This window comes from Labrus bergylta, chromosome 22 (genome assembly GCF_963930695.1).
Source record: "Labrus bergylta chromosome 22, fLabBer1.1, whole genome shotgun sequence".
In the NCBI taxonomy this organism is placed as follows: domain Eukaryota; kingdom Metazoa; phylum Chordata; class Actinopteri; order Labriformes; family Labridae; genus Labrus; species Labrus bergylta.
In genome coordinates this window covers 13,040,987-13,062,940 of record NC_089216.1, presented here as the reverse complement: position 1 = coordinate 13,062,940, position 21,954 = coordinate 13,040,987, and the positions used below count along the sequence as shown (strand labels likewise).

Here is a 21,954-nt window from a genome sequence, read left to right as displayed (position 1 = left end):
TTATTGAATAAAAGTTACTTTCAATCATTATCAGGAGAAAACAAACGCTTTTTAGCAGTAACATGACAATTAACTTGTGTTTGAAGCATCAAAAGACAAATAGAAGAAGGACTGTTGTTTATTCCGACTTTTTTTTTTTAACAATATTGAGTTCTTTGATTTTACTTTGAAAGTAGTGACAGGAAGCAGATGTTTGTCATTGTGTAACCTTGACAACTGTCTCCTAGTCTCCCACAGTAACTACCCATCAGCAGTCGGCTGTTCAAACAGGAGACATGGGACTGTGGAGTCACCGAGGGGGGGCAACTCTTCTCAACGATTCACCACAACTTTTCAAACCGCAGACACAAAGTCACATCAAGCTGAAGGCGTTGGAAAAGCCTTTTATTTTCCATCTGTTTTATTAATTTTTTTTGCTCAGTAAAGGACCGGAAGTGAACAACTTAAATGACAGCTGAAGTTATCCGTGCCTTTTTGATACCTAGGGCAAAGTGCCACACCTTCGCTTAGCGCAACAGGTAAGTTGAAACAACATTTGGTTACTGTTTCTTGTCTTTGTTCTTTGATAACATGAAAAACACGGTTTAAAACTGTAATTAAGTAGCGCTTTGAGTGTTTTTGGTTGCAGTAGCCTATTAAAATAAGATAGAGCAGCTTCGACGGTCATCCACTACAACAGGTGAGTGGTGATGTCAGCCATATGGCGGCTACCCGCTTTGAAAAACAAACCATTTTTTAAATAAAACTTTATACAACACAAACTTAAAATAATTCACAATAAAGCCTAGTGAAGTTTGAGGATGAATATTTTCGTAGTTGCACTAAAAATATCCTGAATTTAACTTTATATGAAAAGGTGTCGGCTACATGTTATAATATGAGCAGCCCTATATGTAGCCTATAGCAGCTGTTACACGGAGACATGAGTGAACACCTGTTACACCTGCTGCACTGCATCGGCTATTAAAGGTTACTTTTCATATGAAGAGCCTTCACAGGACTTTGCAGAGCTGTAAACATTGGCATTACTATTGCCATTGAAAACACAAGAGGCATCGTTATATTTACAAAATGATGTTGTTATATAAGGTTGTTATTACGTCAGATGATCCAAAAGTGTTTACATTTATTTTTGCATCTTTCATACTTCCTGGTGGAGGAATACAGTGTGATCATTTTTATTGTAAAACAAAAACAAAAAAGAAAATGGGAAAAATAGCATAGGCTAGATATTGAGAGTTTTAAATTACTCACACTGTAAATTATTGTGAACCAAAATGTCCTGTCATAATTTAATTGAACTAATGGTGTGTACAGCACAAAGAAAGTAAACAAATCTTCGCATTTAAAAAGCTCTTACAAGGCTCTTTTTTTTTTTTTTATAGCATAGAAGTGACTCTAAATATTAACATTTCATCCGAAAAGTTGTCATATAATTTTCAGCTGGTCTTCTGTCATAAATTATAAGTTGTTCAAGCCTGTTCAGACTTAATTCATGACAAAGTTTATTCTGCTTATTAAGTGTTTGTTTCTGTTATAAAAAAACAGAATTGAACCTCGTTATTAAATGTTGTAGATTGTCAAACAAAGTGTTTACACCATGCAGGACTGGAATTAAAAAAAAAAAAACATTTCCTCCATTCCCTGAACACATCACGTGTGCAGGTGAAGTTAATAAGTGAGCAGATGGGCTGATATTGGGGGCATTTGTTCTTTGTTGGGATGAAGAGCAGGAGGAGTGGTCTTGAATCAGTTAGGCAGAACTCATGTTCACGGCCTTGAGCTATGTTTGCACATCTAACATGTAGACTCAGTGAACACTTGTGTTCTCCAAAACTTTATCCCTGAGCTTAAACCCGTCATGTCTATCATGTTAACGTCAGCCATCATACATCAATGTGTCTCTTAAACCTCCATGAAGGATTTCTGACCTGTTTTCTTTTAGCTGCAGGTGGGTGAGGTTCGCAGTCATCATCAGGGCAGTTTACATACACAGGACAGGATGCTAAGGAGCGCTTTGTTTTTACTTTAAAGGCAGACTCCGCCCATTTTCCAGCCTATGAGAAAACACAATCATTTTAAATGTATGCAAATCATATTTGCTGTGGGTCCAGTTTGCTCTGCAGCTAGTCTGCATGACTCAAACAGGATGTGAACAAGAGAACTCCAGCAAACAAATGCTGCTGTTGACATTCATATTTGTTTTATTTGCTCATTTCATATGAGTCAAACCCCATTACACACAACATGAAATATTTTCTCATAATAAGTACACACTGTCCGTGAACAAAGAGAAGCAGGAAGAAGAAAACCTATAATACCTGCCCCTTTCTTAATGACATGATACACAATCAGATGGCTAACCCGGTGTTTTCTCGTTCTTTCACAACAAATCAACAAAAGCTACAGAAACAATCAAATACAATCATTTACTGAATAAATTAATAATTTCCTATAACTTTTGCACATTCATTGTAATGCAGTGCGTGTGAATTGACTTTTTAAATTAAGTTTGATCGCTCTTTTCTGTAACACATGCAAAGGTTTAGTCTTAGTCATTCAGTATACGTGTTGCCCTTTACTTCGGTGCAATAACTTCAACATGGAAGAGTAAGTGAACAATACAAAATCTGGAGAGAAGCAGAATCCAAACTGTCCTTTGCATTGTTCAAAACACCAACACATTTACAATCTTTATACAGTGGGGTTTCCAGATCAGTTTTTCATCAATTATGACTCCCAGAAATGTAGCTTCATGTATTTCATTGGAACACCGTTTACAACCATATACTGATGCGTTCATCCTTTTTTCTATCATTAATGGACTTGGAAATAGATTTTGCAAAGTAAAGGATGTGATGTTGTGTAGCAGCGGATAAATTCTGATCCTTTACATACCATAACGTTTAAGAGAAGTGTAGTACGGCATAAAGCAGACTGGGATACAGGGGAAAATAAGTAATTATGTCGTAATACATTCATGTCTAGTTTACATCAGGACGATCTTAGACCTGGACTTTTCCTTCTAGATTTATTTTTTAGACTTTCCCGACTTTAGTGAACAGCTTTGTTTCTTTTAAGTGTTGTTATTTTTGAACATTCATTTTGTATAGAAAACAAAGGAATGCTATATTTTTGATAAGTCTGACTTGAAAATTAGTCAATTTGATATTTTTGTCAAGGTCTCTTAGTCCTACTTTCACAAAATTATGTGTAAAGATTTCAACAGAACTGTAGCCACCACATAATATATAGGCTGTTTTTTTGTTTTTTTTTAATTTTTTAATCTGTAAAACAATAGATTCATCCATAGAAATTAATAGTTTAAGGACTGAACAGTTTGGACAATCAAAATAATCATAAGTCATATAACAAGCTTAAATACCAAACTGTGTCTCTCTACGTGTTTAATGTCCATATTTGAAGATTTGTCTGATTAAGAACAAGATGAAGACGTAGTTTACCCCTTTTTATTCACCACTACAGCTCCGTCTCTTCATCATCTAAAGTGCACTATTCTGGCTCTTGTTTACCTGCTAAAGTGCGATTCAGAGCTCGTGGGTCAGGAGGATCATGGGAGGAAAACAGCAGCAGGTCTGTTTGCTCTGTGAGCGAGGAGGGGAGTGTATTGATAGTGCGGGCTGCTGGGTAAAAAGAGAGGAAACAGGGCTTGTTTATATCAGACTGTAACCCAAGGCCATCTAAGAGGAGTGTTTGGACACAACACATCATATTAATATGCACACAAACAGACACACACACGCACAGACTCACACTCACACACACACACACACACACACACACACACACACACACACACACACACACACACACACACACACAATATTTTATAATATCATCTGATGTTTTAATTGGACTAAGTGGTCAATAAAAGTAAAAAATAGAATGAAACCCCCAGAAAAAAGGAAATTCCATTTTATTTATTGGTTGCCATTACAAATCACCAAATCAGAACTGGGTTCTTTCTGAAATCACACACACACTAACTCCCTACCTCCTAGATTGGGAGTTCTCTATAGGGGGAGATATAGTGCACTAATCAACTCAGTAAAAAAACATTTTGGACACTATGTTGGCCACCAATAATGGACGACAACAGACCTGTTAGCCCACACACACACACACACACACACACACACACACACACACACACACACACACACACACACACACACACACACACTGGTTGCTAGGGTATAAATGACTTTATATTGCAACACATGGCTTACATAAACCAACTTGTATTACACTCTGTTAGATGACCGAGCTACGTTGCACCAAGAGGGTTTCATCTGTAAAAGAGCCGACTCCTTTGTTAAAAAGTTGACTGTATATCATACAGAGAAACATTCATACCTACACCTTAGGCAACAGCTCTCTGAATGTGCATTCAATGACTGTCAGAACATAATATAAGACAGATTTTTGTGAACCATCACGAGCCTCTACCATTACTCAAGCTATTTGTTTTTGTCTGTGAAGATCATCTACCTGTATTTAGTTTTATAACGTTGGTATGTACAATGTTTAGACCAGCAACTCAAACCCTCAGTTGATACAGAAATGGTTGGATAGATTTCAATCATACAAGGACATAACAAGAACAACTGGTGTCAGATGTGTGACAAATAGGGAAGATTGTGTTAAGAAGGTGTTGATGTTTTTTTGTGTCTTGAGGTGGTATGAAAGTAGCAGAGCGAATAACAAGATAAACTTTCTCTTTTCTATTTTTTTATATTACAGGTGCTCTGTCACTTTTTTTTTATTTGAATGTAAAAGATTTTATTGGTTTACATTCTGTGTTTTGCACTAAAGGGCTTTTTTTCTATCCTTCTACGGTTAGTACTTGAACGGTAGATTTTGGTGTTACTGTTTTCTTCTTTGCTGCCTTTGTAAGCTAATTTCTTTGCATCTTGCATGTTAATGCCACATGTAATTCTGAGGACAATTGTGAAAGTATTAGCAGTAATGTCTATTAGGCCAACAGTAAACCCACACATAGCACTTGTGAATAGGTATTGAAACAACTACAGGGTACCTTTACGTCTACATCTCCTCAGTACCAAACAAAGTGTGATTTGGATTTATATGTTGAGCAGTACTGCTTGTGACTTCTCACTGAGGAAGTCCAGCAACCAATAACATCAGGAGTGGTTGAGGCCCAGTCGGTCCAGTTTTAAGATCTGCTGCTGTGGTATGACGGTATTAAATGCTGAGCTGACTATGAACAGCATTCTCACTTTGGTGTCTAGGTGGGTGAGCGCTGGGTGGAGAGAGAACATCTTCAGTGGACCGGTTGGCTCGGTTTGCAAACTGGAAGGGGTCTAGGGTTGTGGGGAGGATGGATTTGGATTTGACTAGCCTTACAAAGCACTTATTGAGGATCGGGGTTAGTGTGACAAGGGAATAGTCATTTAAGAAGGATGTAGAGGACTTCTTTGGCACAGGTATAATGCTAGTGGCTTTAAAGCATGAAGACCAACAGCTTGTCTCATTTAGATGTTAAAGATGTCAAGGAAGACATCTTTCATCTCCTATGTGCAGACATTTAGCATACAAACAGGAATGTTATCGGAACCTGCAGCCTTGCAGAGGTGTTGATGGTGGAGAGTGTTTTCTTCAGACTGGCTGCAGACAGCTGAGCATGGTTACCTCGACACAATGTCGTTATACAACACATGAATGAGTTAATATAATTATGAAGCGTTCAGGGACGAAGACAGGGACGTGTAGTCATGTCTGTGTCTGCACATCTGAGGTCAACACAGAGAACAAGACCGCTACTTTACTGACTTTGAGGCTTATTTTATGTCATTTATGTCAGATACAGCCAGAACACTGTGGGATTTCTCAATACTGAAGGCTGTGCACTATGTGTACCCAGACTTCCAAGCATGCCAGGGCTAGTCAAACGAAATGGACTTTAGGGGTGAAGTGTGCTTAGGCACGGTACGGATGGCATATTGTGAAGGTGAAGAGATAGGACCTCAAGGTGCCAGTTCCCCTGGCAGGCTAAGCCCTTTGGACCTAGGAGCTGGTCTGTATCTGCGAAAGCCACAAGCTTTGGTAGTGATGGTTCTGGTATGGGTCACAACCTCAATGCATTTTCTGATGTATGTGGTGACATTGTTTGTGTATTCATCAGTGTCTGTCTGATTTTTGTATGTTGCTGCCTACTTAAACATCTTCCAGTCTGTGGTGTAAAGCACTCCTTGAGTGCAGAGTTGGCCCCCTCTGGCCCCACATCTCTGCTTCTGAACCGGTTTGGTGAGTTTCACTTTCGGTCTGTATGCTGGTTTTATCACAACAGTAATGTGGTCAGAGAGCCCAATGGGGGGAGGGGATGCCTTGTATTCTCCTTTGTGTATGGTGTAAACCTAGTCAAGGGTGTTGTTTCCTCTTGTTGGAAAGTCAACATGTTGTGATACTTTTGGAAATACAGTCTTGAGGACTGAGTGGTTATAATCACCAGCTGAAACCTTCTGGGTGGGCTGTCGGCTCTTCACTTCTAGTCTGATACAGTTCAAAAAGTGCATCATTTCTGTCTGTGTGGGTTGGGGGCATATAAACAAAGACCGACAGAATCGCTGTAAAATCCCTCGTCGAAAGGTCGGCACTTGATCTAAACTCCGACAGAGGTGAACAATGTTTACCAGCACAGCACCCCGACACCAAGCTTCACTGATGTAAATACAGACTTCACCACCTCTGGTCTTTCCTCCTTAAACAAGGGCTCTGTCCACTCAGTAGCACATTAGTCACTCAAGCTGGATGGCTCACTTCCAGTATGTTGTCAGTTAGCCACGTTTAAGTAAGTAAAAAAAACAAAAAAACAATAACTCACATTGTACTTGGCAGCTCGTAGCAGTTGTATGTGATCCAATTAATTGTCCAGGAATCTTATGGTCAGGAGAATGGTTGGGATAGCCGGCTGATTTGTTAGCCACTAGCCTAGCCCAGGTACCTCCGCGTACCTTTGCACTGTTAACGACGTCTCCTCTTCGCGGGGGGGGGGGGGGCAGCATTCAAAACCGTTGTCGTAGGCCGTCAAAGTAATCCATGCTCCTGCAGTGTCTCCATTTGTGATGGTGATCTGCTAATGTGTAAAATATGGAACTGACGACTGTACTTGTGTACATATGAAGACAAAAACGACAAACGTGACACACTTCCACACAAAGAACATAATAGAAAAAACAGAAAGCACCATTCTTTAGGGACAGAGAGGGGCCACTTAATCCACACGTCGCCATCTTGACATGTTAAGCCAAATCTTTAGTTGCCATACCCGCATAACCCTGTTTTTTTTTTTTTTAAACAAAACTCTTCATACGTGAATGAACTTCACCAAGGCTCTGTTCACAGGGAGAATATTTTAAGACCTATCTTTCTGGATAACATTTTACCCCCTAAGCCATCATTCTGAAATAGCTCTGACTGCCACTTCCTTGGGTTTCCCCTGGATTTCAATTCCCGTCCGCATTTAGGGGACACTCCAGAGCAATCTCACTTTTATTACACCTGTGTCTCCAAGATGAAATGTTTCAATTTCCTCTGAGGAAAACTCACCCAAAAAATTGGAGCCCGGCCAAAGCTGCAGGCACTGAAATATCTCTGCCCTTCAGTAATCGTCCTCCGATCTTCCCAGTCGTAAAAAAAAAATAAAATCCAGAGCAATATATAAAATATCGAACGGCACATTGAGCAGATAAAGCACCGTTATTGCCAGCCAACAAAGGCCAATATCTGAATGAATGATAGTGATTTGATGCTTAGATTGAATCCATGATCTCATTACGACTTTGTAGGGTCCCCAGGGAACGACATGATTGGTCAGTTTGATTTTCTGATGTCAATCTTAGTCAGCAGCCACTTCCATAAAGCCTTCAGGAGGCTGCTTCAGAGGCTGTTTGAGACCAGTCTGCATTGCTCTTATTAGTGTTCTTGGACCACAGGGACTTTCTTTGTAGTTCTAGGAACTGTTGGAACCCTCCCCCTTTTTTATTGATCCTGCACCGCAAGAACTTTGAACTACTTTAGTTCCTGGAACCCTGTTTAGAGGAACCCTTTTAGCTCCTGCTTCAGTGGTGGTGTGAATGAAGATAAAAAAAAGTCATCTTGATGTGTAGTTCTTAGGGAACTCCCTAGTGGATAGTTCCTAAAATGTTTGGTCGAAAAATACCTTTTGTCATTCTGAAATGTTTTAAAAATTCCATGTACATTATGGCTTTCCTAACGTAAGTGAACTGAAATTATTCATATCACTAAAAGACAATTTAAAGGCAGACGTGTGTTAATGTAACTTTTGCAACTACTGAACTACTTTTTCCAAACCATTAGCAACAGAATACACAAAGGGACGATGTAGATACTCAAGTACAATTGCAGGTTCAACTGGAATGAAATGACTTCTATTTAGGACAGAGAAGAGCTCTGACATCCATTAATCACAAACAAAGCGTAATGATAGGACTTTAAAGGTGTTTTTATTGTTTATCGTCCAACTGTTTACTCTGCAAACACACTGAGATGACATCTGCATGCAGACTCATCAGAGCCAGAACACACATCGGCACATTAGTCATGTTTGCTCGGTCGTTTTCTTTAAGCAGACTTGCAGGGGGAGTTGTCTTTGACTTTTAATGTCTCTTAGTTATCTTGACATACCGTGATGTCATCGGCGTGTTACTCAGGGTTGCTAGGAGCAGCGTTGTTAGCTTCTCGGGCTAAAAATGCACCGTGTCATCTCCCCCCTGCAGGACTCTCTCCCCTCAGACTTTGAGAGTGTTCCTGCTGAGCAGCTGCAGATTTGTCAGCCCAAAGCATACAACACATACAATCACACCATCAGTCAACCCACACACACTTTTTGACTTGCAAATCTGCAACCCAACTCCATGCTGGTGCAGGACTACTTTTTCCGACATAGTCAGCCAACCATTAGTCTGCCTGTTCAGACAAACACACAACAAAATGTAAATAGACCTTACATATAAGGTATACAATGGATCTTACATTTGACATTAATTTGAAACCGTAACTTTTGCTTAATAAAAAACTCTTGTCTGATTGAACAGGATTTCTTTAGATAAAACTGTAAAAATAAGTTGCCGCACTTTATGCAAAGTTACGTGAAGTTTAAACTTGTAATGTAACAAGTTGTAAAGACTCAAAGAGAAGTTGTCATGTAATGGTGATTATGTAACTTGCATCAGTACTGTTGACTCTATGTGAAAAGGTTCCTTCATGCCTTTTCACCTGCCACCACCTTCCCTTCACTTACTGCAGCCAGTAGAGTGATTAGGCTGAGTGAGGTCACCTGTGCCTGATTGGACAGAGTGGAGCCTTCAGTTTGTCTAGTGTTTTTGTTTCTACCTAAAGAGTTAAAATAAAACAATAAAACAAGTTTCATGTTTCCTGTTGTTAGTTGATATTAGGCTTTAGCTCCCACTTTAAATATTATCATGATATGTTGCTGTCTAATGGTTTATTGTTGTTTCGGGGGGGGGGGGGGGGGCTTTGTTTCTTTGGCTTCCCTTTACTCCTGAAATGGTTTGCTCCAAATAGGGCGGGGCCAAGAGAAGCATTAAAGTAGACTCAGCCAGAGTCTGGGGGAAATATTGTTGTTTATTAACAGCCTGCTGTGACGCTGTGGTTTCTTTCACTTTGTTAAGTCTAGTTGCTTTTTATTAATCTACCCAGGACTGATGTTATTGCTTCTTTGTGCATTTTTGGTTAATAAATCTAATACTCTAATACTAATCTAATAGCAAAAATGTCTTACTCCTGAGCAATTCTTCTACAGGAACTTCTTTTTACTCACCACCAGAGCTGAACAGCCACACTTTTTCACACAATTTTTCATGTAGACTAACAAGCAGTTATGCTACACTTAATTAATAAATACAGATAATTATGCAAGCTGCAAAGTTATTATTTTCCTCATACAGAGTGTTGTATTCATTACATCGCCGTCACTGATTATTGGCAGGTCTGGGTTTATAGATCCTTTGTTCTTGTTGAATCCGCTTGATGGTTTGACACGAGAAGTCATGAGAAAGACTTTGGGTTAAACCAAAAGCTTCTAAAGTTCACGTTGTTATCTGCTCTATGACGTTTGTTCTCTTCACTATCATTCTCAATTTACATACTGAAGCACTCACGTCAAAAGAAGAGATAACAGTTTACATAATACAGAACTCTGTTATTTAAAGACCAACACCTTCAGTTTATAGCTTGGAATATTGTATATGTTTAAAACAGCAAAAAAGGAGCACATTCAACTGTAATAACAGTTTTCATGTGCACGACCGGAACAAGACTAAAGAGAGACAGAAAAGTCAGCAGGCGAAATGTCCTTCAGAGTTTGTTGTATCTGGGTAGAGCGTACAGATCAACAACAGACACGTTTCAGCACATACATTATTTTGCCTAAATATATGTAATAAGTAAAAGAGATAGAGACCTACTTGTGGAAACAAATCAACAAATACATCTCAGTTAGGTGATTTATCTATTATTGGATGGATCAGCTGTTTAAGTTTAAACAAAATGTCTCCAGCTTCTAAGACTGGGACGGTTCTCTCTGTCTTTTAAAATATTGGCTGGACTTCAACGTGTGATTTGAAAGCATCACTTCTTGACAATGTTTCACATGTACTTTAAACATATCAATATTCATATTGCTGTATTTGTGTCTAATATTAAGTACAAAATAACTAACTATAGACCGCAAGTAATGGTGGATTAGTTAGACATCTGCTGGTGATTAGATGTGATATTAAGTTTTTTTTATGGATATTTTATTCCAAAATGACTCGAGTGAGTCCACTAACTTGAAGTTAGTCCATGCTTAATTACCCTCCTGTCATAACACGGACTGCTCCATGTGCTGCTCCAGTGTTTGAATCTGTAGTGAAATCATTTTGCCAAAAAGAAACTGAAGTAATTCACACTCATCATTAATTCAAAACAATTTAGTTACTGCAACACATGTGCTTTTTTCTTTAGCAGAGGAACTCAAGGATGCTCCCGGCAAGACTCTCAGTCACATTATTTAAAACAAAAATACAGACACATATCCCTGAGATATGGATTATAAAGAATGCAGGACACAATAAAGCACAAGAAGAAATCAGAGAGGAGGCAGAAATGAACCTGAGTCGAAGCTCGTCAGATCACTATTGACCTGCTCCAATGTGACTGCTGATTGTGAAAATCAGCTGATAGAGAGCCAAGCGCTTCATTAACAAGACGGTTCCCGATGCCTGCTGGGAAATTACCTCCTCTTTTGCCCCCTCCTGCAAGATAAGGAACACTTCAGCGTGTGCAATCAGGTGTATAACCTGGTCCTCTGTTTAAAGCAGCGGACCTCGGTGTCACTCTGGATTGCACTTGGCGTGGTACTTACATCCTCTTGTCCTTTGTGACTGTGAATGTGTCAGAACGAGTGGAAAACATGGACAAATCATTAGAGATAGTTTCTTTAGGAGAAGAAAAAGAGCATTCAAAGACGAGAGGTCTGTTTCTGGGATGCCCTGGGATAGCGAAGTCATGCTTTGCTGCTTTTTGCACAAATAAGAAAAATGTGACCTGGCCATGAAGGTTGTGTTCCCTGTGAGGCCATTTGTCATATCAGCTAACGCTCAGCCGGTCCTCTTCAGAGCAGTGTGCTTTTTTTAATCACTTTTTTTATTAGCACATAAAGAATATATTCTTTTGTCTCTTATTCATTCTTCAGAGAAGTCTCTAGGATAATGTCTCTTTGGATTTCTAAGTGGAGCTCGTTCCCGTCAGGACTTTGCACAGAGATGTGTTAAGTCTCGCAGCATAGCTGAAGCCACTTACATCATAGTACATGGACTTACTGCATCTTAACTGTTGCAGGAGTAATGGAGACTGTTGAGTTAAGAAGGCCAATGGCTTCTTGATCTACAGCTGTGAATTTCTGTTAACTATTAACAAATATCGAGAATGTCGTTTTCCTACCAGCCTGTTTTTTGCCAAATCCCTGTTTCTCTACTGGATATGCTCTGTGCCCTGAAGCTCAGAGGTTATCCAACTCCTTTACAAATGCCTCATTGTACCAAACTGCTGCACTCTGCTCATATGTTCTTTACATTTAGTGCACAAAGCACAGCGTAGAATCTCAAAGGTACATGTGCAGAAATCCATCCAGAATTTAGGGGCGTTTTGAAAGGCTGTAAATAAAGGTTTTCTATTATAAAATAAAGTTCAGAACCTTCAACTAAAGATCCTTAAACCACAGAAATAAATACTATGAGGAAGTAATAGGGCCACATTAAAGGGGGAAAAGGAGAGATTTAAAGATTAAAAAGAAGAACCTCAATGTTCCCAGATAGCAAGAGAAGAAAGTCATAAATTCAAGAAATCAAAGTCATAAATTTAAGACATTAAAGACGTACATTTACGAGAATAAAGTTGTTATTTTAGCGGACAGTTTTTTTTCTCTCTACATTTTTATTTCCACCAAAGAGGTTATATTACAGTTCTAATCCTTCTATATAAAATGTATAGAAACATAACATACTTTGAACAAGCCAGCCAGTCAGAGTCCATCGATATCATATCAATATATCAGAAGAGCAGCAACCATCCGTACAAAACTGAGGAAACGTGAGCCTCTTGTGAAGTTATACTTTAGTTTAGGTTTCACAAATAAGGAAATACTTTATCATTTGGAACATCAGCGTCACATTGTCTTAAATATCAGGACCCTAAAAAGATACCGCAAGAAACTGAGGCTTTTCTGAGGAAAGATCCACACCGACTTGGAGGACATTTTTACTCTGTGGCAGAGGAAATGTCACAAAGAGGGTTCCTCTTTCATCGTTTTCATGCAGGCTGATGACTGTTCTTCTGATACAACCTTCAGAATAATCATTTTGAACAAAGCCTCGTTTAAATCCATTTTCAAATTCAATATCGCAAATTAACGACTTTAATCTAGACATTTTAGTTGTTTTTTTCTTCAACATGGCCTTAATACTTTGTCGTAAAATACTGAAGATGCTACCAGCGAGATTGATTTTCTTCATCAGCGCATTCATACTGAGACTCTACTATTCCTTAACTTGTTGATGCACACTTTTAAGAGGGCCCACTTTTTTTGTTCTTGAAAATATATATTTCCATATAAACGTTTTCAAATCTCCGTGACTAAGTATGTCAGTTAAAATTAAATCTTTCTTTTTTCAAATCGTGTGAAGATTGGAAATGTGCATGTTTCATAAGTCTGATAAGCATCTATACTAAATTAGTTTAAATGAATACAAAAGTGCTTAATGTGCATCTGTCCACTGCTAAAGATTGTCCCTTAAATGAAGCTTTAGCTCTTATTTGACAGAAGTTTTAGAAGTACTAAACTGACACATTATTAAAGGTTAACATCCTTAGTAGAAACCTTTTAGCTTCAGTATATAAGTCATTGTTTTTAAATGTTTTCATGGAATTTTGAGGCGAGAAAAGAGTAGAATAAGTTGTAATGAGTTGGAGCTGTAGCCGAAGTCCTTTGTACTTTTCCCCTTCTGTCAAAAGTTGCAGCTTAGAAGTAAAGGGAGGACCTGCGGGGTCAGAAAGTTACGGTTAAGAATAGAAAGGTTTCTGTCTCGTGGGCACACATCCTTCTTCTTTTTTCACTCCACAAAGAGATCGTGTGTCCTCTACCTTTGTCGCTCTCTTTCTCCTCCATTCGCAGACAAACCCATTCAGGACTCGGTGATTAATTATTTACCCCGGCAATGAAATGCCAAAGCCAAGAGAAACACACCACCAGAAGAGAAAGGTCACACACAGACATACACGCACACACAGCAGTGATGGATGGCAAAAACATCTTTATCGTTGCTTCGGGCAGACACGATTTTCATCCTCGTGTCCAAACAGGAGAGACCAAGGGCGAAGCTAAAACTTGACTGATGAGCTGAAACCTTCAAGAGAAGCTCTCATTTAAAAACCACTCACATGTCAGAGGTGCCGAAGCGGCCGATCGATGGCGGCCTCGGACTCTGTCAAAGTATCTGTGAAACTTTAACCTTTCCTTGATGAGCCTTTCAGAGACACTGATTGTTAAAATGTCACCGCCTGAAAATGATACATGCAATGTTTTCAAGTTTATTCAGTTTGTTTGGTTGACGGGCATTTGTGTGATCAAAGTCTCATTTGAATGTCTCGTTCCACAGCTCCACGACACAGCGAGCCAAATGGGGTGCCAATGCTGCAGGATGATAAAAGGGTGAGAATTGTTCCTAAATCTTCATTTTGATAGTTCTGTGCTACCTTTCTGTCTTATACAAACCTTGATGACTTGTTGTAATAAGTAAACAGTCGTGTTTTTTGATCATTTGCTGTTTCCTCACAAAGCTGCTAGCATGGCTGTGACTCTTTACAAGCGTTCAGAGAAGCAGTGGCGGCATGTGCAGGAAATTAAAATTAAGCGTATATTTATGTAAGTTCAGAATTTTAATTTGATCTACTGCTTCACTCGACACTGTGTCACTTCAACCAATCAGGGTTTAGGCTTCTTGACTTCCCGAAGGTGTTCACCCACTGCACCCAACCACCTGGCAAATCTTTCAACAGACCAACACCCCTTTCTAAACAGTATATCAGTAAATTTCATTGTATCGATCATTTTGACATATCGAGGGAGAAAAGCTGTTCAAAAGAGGCGGTCTCTGGGTATTCCAGCAAGCTTTGAGAAGTAAATCAGACGGTTATAATACACATTGAATGGGGGCGAATTTTCAACTTCTCTCCGTTGCATTTAGTGGGTCTCTAATGATTCATCAGAGATGACTGTTCAAACCTCCATTCAAAATACAAGCATTTAAAAGTTGTTTTCTGGGGTGCAGATGGCCCAGCAGTTAGGAAGCGCCACATGTAGGGATGTTAAAGCCCTCCATGCGGGTAGTACGGTTCAAGTCCGACCTGTGGCTCCTTTCTGGCATGTCATTCCCCACTCTGTCTCTCTGTTTCTCTCTCTCCCTGGTTTCCAACTCCATCCACTCTCCTATCACATAAAATCTAAAATAAAAAAAGGTTGCTTTCTTCTCAAAATGAAGTCGACAAAATACGACTTTTTTTTACAAATATACATCATGATGTTTTATCAGCAAAGTTTCCATCCATTAAATGCACAGTATGTAAATACCGCCACTAGGGGGCTCTCAATCAAAACAATAACAAAAGCTGACGTTGAGGCTGGAGGGGAATCATGAGACCCTGCTACCCCACATAGCATTCTATATATTGTCCGTTTAAAAGCATTTCAATCTAAAGAATATCGTGTTTATCTGCGGGAGTCAACCGGAGTGCAGCCTCGATTTTTAAAGTCAAACTTAAACTCATCAGTAGTTGGTTTCAATCAGAGAATTCTCTGGTGGATTTAATAAATCAATAAATCAAGGCGTTTATTTCGTGGTCGTAACAGGAGGGGTGAATATCTGTGGTCCTTTTTAATCTGACCCCACCTTCATGAATTTAAAATGCGCAACACAAATATTGTTTTCGCTCTCAGTCTGAACACAGCTTTAGTGTTGTGAGGAGATAAAGTCCTGTCACATTCAGTTAACTAATAAGTGCTGATTCAACGTTTGTACGAAGCCGAAGTGTTGGTTTAATCTGTCTGAGTGTTGTATTAGTTCGCATTAGCTTGCCCCTCAGTTAGCTTAAACCTCTGATCATTGTGTAGAACTGTGGTCCCCCTCCTCAGTAACAACCTCTCACCTTTGATTTCTTATCTGCAGCTCCACCGTGTTTGCTCGGCCACATTAATGATTTCTTGTCTTGTTTCATGCAGATACTGAGAGGTCCATTTATAATACGTCTACACTCTCAACCTCACGTGGGAGTCAATATGCCAATAGCCGTCACCCTTGGTTACTGTATTTCTCCGCGCCTCTGTCTTTTCATTAAAGGCAGACATGGCGTTGTTGTCAGGGCTCGACGTCCCTCTGCTTCTCGAGGACAGAGACGAGACATAATCGGAGCGGGAAACAAGATTTTGATTGCAGATTAATGAAAGGGCACGCTGTGACTCGCATACCAGAGTCGTAATCCCCCCCTTCGACACTTTTTTTCCCCCATATCACCGACACACATATGAATGCTTGTGACACACTCGCACACACATACCTCCCTAATTGTCTGGAGTGTCACATTTCTGGGATTAGAGGTGTTTCGAGTTTGGCAGGGTGGGCCTTTAGGTTACTGGGTCAACAGAGCAGTTTTAGTATCAGCTCGGCTGACACTCACACATTACCGACAAGCAAACTTTTTTATTGTGTTAGCTAATTAGAAAACTGGGAGAATTAAATCAATAATATCAATCTTCTCCTTCACATATCGAAACACTTTAAGGACAGTCAATGTCTAAGAAATGCCAGAGCAACAATGAAAATGTAGATAAGCAACTACATTTAGTTTTAAGGGGCAGCTCATGTATACATGTATGGCCCACTTGTGCAAATTAAGCTGCCCCAGAGTCACCTATTGGGCCTTCTCTGCCAAAGATACAAAAAATAATTAATATTCCATTTTAAAGGTCACATATTCTCCTCCTTTTTCAATAAGTTTAAATAAGTCTCAGAGCTCCCCAAAAACATGTCTGTGAAGTTTATTATTAAAAATCCACTCTGATCCTGTATTATGATCATGTCTATAAACCCCTCTGTTTCAGCCCTGCTCAGAACAGGCTGTTTCTGTGTTTGTAGCTTTAAATGTAAATGAGCTGTGTTTGACCACGCCCCCTCTCTGGAAGGGCTTGTGTGGCTCTGGCTTTCTTGCACTGCGCGATTTTTCATGGTTTCTTACAACAACAAAAAAATCTGACACATTGTGCTGCGTTTTGTGCCTTTTGTCATATTTGTCTCACTCTGCTACACCATAGGAGGAAAAAAACAGAACGATTGTAGCAACCAATCTGAGTCCTCAGACTAGACTGAGTGCCCTGATAGGATAGCATGCCTCCTGTCGATGATAAAAATACAGTTTCATTTTTCGCTTTTGTCCACCCTTATGAGTCACTGACCTTTGGAGAAAGAAAACACCTTCTCTGTGTCTGGCTTTTTCTGAAAGTGCAAATTTGACCTTGGCAGCCAGGACACAGCATCAGCGCTGCCCAGGAGTTAGAGAAATGGAAAACATTCATTTTCTCAGGTTTCCACTGTGCAGGGAAACAGAGGGAGGGAGGCAGGCTGAGAGAGAGGTGCTCAAGTCAGAGGGTGACCGTCTGTGCGTGTTAGATTGTCGCCATAAACGTGTAGGCGGGAGCTGTTTGTGTGTATGTCTGCTCACCAGAATAAATCAATACATGTGAAAGTTATCTGCTTAAGTCTGAGCAGTGTGAAGTCAAGCCAGAAGAGGATGAAAAACACTAGAGGACAAGTTAAAGAAAGTGGAGGCGGGAGTGAGACAAAAGATGGAAAAAAGCTCGAGGGGAAAACACTCAAATCAAGGAGAAGTCGAGAGCAAAAGGAGCGTAGATTAGGGACTATGTTGCACGGACGCTGAGAAGAAGACGAGGAGGGGGAGGAGGAGGTTTGTGCGGAGGCTCCTGGAGAGTTGCAGGGTGGAGGAGAAATCAAATGAAAGAGGAAGAAGAGACAGGTGATGAAAACATGAGGCTCTCGCAGCAGGAGATGTCTGACAGCCTGTTACACTGCCTGCACAATAAAAGCCCCCCTGCCAAACGCTCCCTCTACACGTCTAGGTGTGTCTTTGATAACGTATAAAATCCTCCAAAGTGGAGGTTCAGGCAGTCATTACAGCCGACAAGGGGCTATTTAAGGTGTGGAGCTGGAATGAGCGTTGATTAGTCTCAGACCTTTATCGACCTCCATCGTCCTACGAGGAAGTGAAATCTGTGTGGACTATAATTTACACAATAAAATGAATGTATCACTGCTGCTTTATCAGAACATTAAAATACATGATTTTGATTCTGCAATCAAGTGAAAATGTCACTGTCCTGTCACTCATCTTAATGAGACGAGCTCAGTGGCATATCGAGAATACATTCTGAGCCTCATGCTAATAAGCATGCACATTTCTTATTTTATTTCTCCATTCTTCCATTAGTATAAAACAACCTTTTTCCAGTCTATCAGCAGGAGGCATCCCATTCTGACATAAAATACAGAAGAGTGATATCTCCAGGAATTTGAAGTCTAAATTACTTTTGGGTAATGTAGTATCATTAGCTTCCTCTGTTGCAATACAAATGCTTTTTGCTTTTTTTTTTTTTTTTTTTTTTTTTAGCATCACATTGCATCAGCTAGCATCCAAGTTTAGACTTTGTTTTTTTTTTCCCAAGATTTAGCCGAATACAAATATTCATACCTCTTCTATATGTGCATCAGCTATGAAGAGAGTCACCTAGCTTAGCATAAAAGCTGGAAGTGGAGAGAAACAGCTCGCCTAGCTCTTCCCAAAGTTCATAAATACACTGACAGACATCAATTCAGTTGATCTATCTGACTTTAGACGTCTTTATAGAGACATTAAATAAATCTGAATGTACAGCATATGACTGACCTACAGGTTTGCATTACATCCAACAGGACTGTTTTTCAACATACAGTCGATTCCAAGCTAAAACTCTATTAGATGATAATACAATAAATCAAAACACTTCCAACACCAAAAACCTGCCTCACCCTGCTGAGTCTGCGTTTTCATACAGAATCTGTGAATCATTGTTTTCATACAATGATGAAGATACATTTTGACTAAAAGGATCATCATTCTGGGTACTTTGGATTATCTACAGACGATAAAAAAAATATTTACAGATAACAAATTCTAAGAAACAACAAATCCTTGTATTTTCTTTAACAATATTTTGCTGGTGGTTTCGGGACTGTGAGTTTCACTGTCTCTCTCTCTTGCAGCTACATCTACGACCCCTCTGTGGTGGTGGATGGGAGGAAGCCGGACTCCGCAGACAGCATGCTGTACCAGCCACACCGCCTCTCAGGGGGAGGCCCTCGCAGCGACCACAACAAACAGAAGCAGGGCATCCACAACCTGGGCTACAGCAAGTCCAACGACAGCACGCTGAAAATGGAGGCTGACAACAACCACGTCAACCACAGACTGCACGCTGCACCTTCACCTGCGAAGGACAGACAGGGGAACGCTCCACCTCCAGAGGTTTACATCATCCAACCTGATCCGAGGTGGAAGATTCAGGAGCGAGGCCCGAGCCAGGTGCCCATGTACCCGAACATAGAGGAGAACCAGAGGAGCTACGGTGAGCGAGGAAACCATCAGACAAAGAACGGGTGGGACAGCTCCATCACGATTGACAGTGGAATCCCGTCAGCCGACGAGGTAGACGAGGGTGTAGGAGGAACGCCGGAGTACCCCTGTGACACGGGCGATGAAGGTAGCATCCTGTCGGTGGACATCCACACCAGCACCACCAGCCTGTCCTCGGCAGACACCAGGGACGAGCGCAGACTGCCAAAGAATCCAGACGTGTCCACCGTGGAGAGCGGGATCTCCGTGATGAAGAGCGAGGACGAGGAGGAGTCGAGGAATGAGGAAGAGGAAGAATGTGTAGACAGCATCACAGACTCGATGGTGGCCGAGGCTCTTGCTGCTCTGGAGGCCGCGACAGCAGGGGAGGAGAGCGAGTGACAGACAGAGCGTTCGAAACCCTCAAGACTTTCCCACGCTCCTGAATGAAACCTCGGGGGATTCTATATCAGAACGTGGAACTAATGAAGGAAAACTGTTTACAAAACAAAAGGAACAGATTTAATTTGAATATTTTTGTATTCTGTCCACACTGACGGAAGATCAAGTCTGCATCGTGAAGGAGGCATCTTCCCAAAAGCTGCGAGGTTTCACAAATAGAGACACGATCTTGTAGACTGTGAATATCACCAGCAGCCAAATTAGCCTAACACCTGTTAGCTCTTTTCAAACTGTTATATTTAACACTCCACCGTCCTAAAAGGCCTGTATGTGCTCATAGGCTGCTTTGCCAGGTCCATACTGCCCAGATACAGGTGTTGATCCAAAATTACCAATATGCTTCTCAGCTTTTTGCCTCATTTTGGAGTAAAGCTATGCTAATTGCTAGCATAGAGTCATTATATCCTTGCCATTGCTTGCTGTTTTCTACAGGAATTTTGCCCTTGTTTCACTTGGAAGAAAGGTCATATTTTTATACCCTTCCCATGTTCTTTTTTTTTGTCCTCTCTTTGTATTTATATTGTTCTTGACTCACATCATTTTAGATTAATTATGAGAAGAAAGTGGATGCTGCTTAAGTTTTGAGCAGCTGGGTTCAGCAGTTTATGAGGAGGCATTCTTTATTTATATCTTATTGTGTCATCTATTTTGTAAGAATCAAACAAAAGGAATATCATATCTATTTTAGAAAAATAAGTTTTCCACTTGTTTGATTTGCTGTCAATTCATAACATAAATCAATGCACAACATCACTGTGAGACTTTTTGTTTCATTGTAGCATATCAGAAGAGCTATGCACACTTGAAATCTTGAGCAGGTTACCAAAGAAAATAAGAAATAAGAGAATCATACATTTCACTGATAACACTTTAGTTTCTGTAGTTTTTTAACCTCAGCTGAACTTTGCGCTTTAAAAGTCCAGCAAATGTCAAATCCTTCAGAGTAAAACACACAGGAGCCATCAATCCACCCTAATAGATCACGTTTTCCTCCCTTTTTTTATAGGTCAGGTTTTGTGTTACTGCTGTTGCCAATCTGCAGCTTGTTTATGTGCCTAACAACAAACTCATTGAGGCTGAAAAAGCTCAGAAGTGTTTTAAATGCTAAATAAACTGATTTGCTACACAAACTTTCACTGCTCCCCTCCTTTCACTCATCGTTTGCCTGCCAAATCATCACTATTCAATATCATATGTTTGTAATGTAAAATAAAGGAATGTACTTTAATACATGGAACTCTGTTTTATGTATTTCTATGCAATTGGCATATTTAGATTTTTTTAAATGTGATTTAACATTTTGACTATTATTAGCCAGTTAGCTTTTGGTAGCTAGAGTAGAGAAAAATACTGTACTTTATGCAGGGCTGCAAAGTATTGATTCAAGATTGGAGTGAGATTTATTTACGATGATGTTATTGCACGCGTTCGGTTTAAATTTCAAACATTAGCGGGATGGTTCAAATAGATGACGACGACTGGTTTACCATCTTGCACTAGAACACACCGCAAAGACTACAGCCGACGGCCAACGACCACGTACACTCTGCGTATGAGTGATGGGCGACAGTAGATTTGAGAAGCTCATTTTCAACACTCTTATTATTATAGGTATTATAGGTAGCTTACTAATCGAGAATAATGTCTTATAAAAAGTTGAAAATGGCGCTGGCGTTTTCAGCCCTTGATCTTTTAGTGAAAAAAGAAAAGAAGAGGCGGAGGCGACAGGAGAAACCGTAGTAATGGGTGAAAGATTGGATACGAGCGGCATGTTCAAGGAGCTTTCCCGAACCTGTGTCGAGAGCTGGAGATAAATGAAACCTCCCAACAGCCAATCAGAGAGACTCCTCTCACTGACCGCCAACGCCGAAAACGGTCCGACGGGATGAAGAGGACATTTTCTTGACATTTTGGACACTCTGGCACCCAGTCTCTTCTGATATTTTAGAGCTTTTAAGGTGGCAGGCCATTATTTAGTGATGGTAATTTGTAAAGTAGGCAAAGCTGCCTGGATATAATTCATTCTCTAGAAAAAATAAATTACGTTTTCAGTTTCATATGCTATATACTGAGATCAGTTAAATTATTTGTTCTCTTATAACTACCTGCTAAATCTAAGCTAAATGACTTTACAGTATATTCATTTGAAATTGCCTAGATGTTAAATACTTTTTTATGTTTAGGCTACTTAGTATTTCTTTCAAGTGTCAA

General features: G+C 40.0%; 1 protein-coding gene across 1 annotated transcript; it reads left to right on the top strand.

Annotated features, from left to right (window-relative positions):
* The first annotated feature begins 249 nt into the window (after nucleotides 1-249).
* On the top strand, nucleotides 250-20,980 carry zgc:194930 (uncharacterized protein LOC557813 homolog). The gene is made up of 3 exons (XM_020629146.3): nucleotides 250-518; nucleotides 14,223-14,275; nucleotides 18,933-20,980. The coding sequence occupies exons 2-3, from the start codon at nucleotides 14,244-14,246 to the stop codon at nucleotides 19,681-19,683; spliced, it is 783 nt and encodes a 260-aa protein (XP_020484802.1). The 5' UTR covers nucleotides 250-518; nucleotides 14,223-14,243; the 3' UTR covers nucleotides 19,684-20,980.
* Nucleotides 20,981-21,954: the final 974 nt, after the last annotated feature.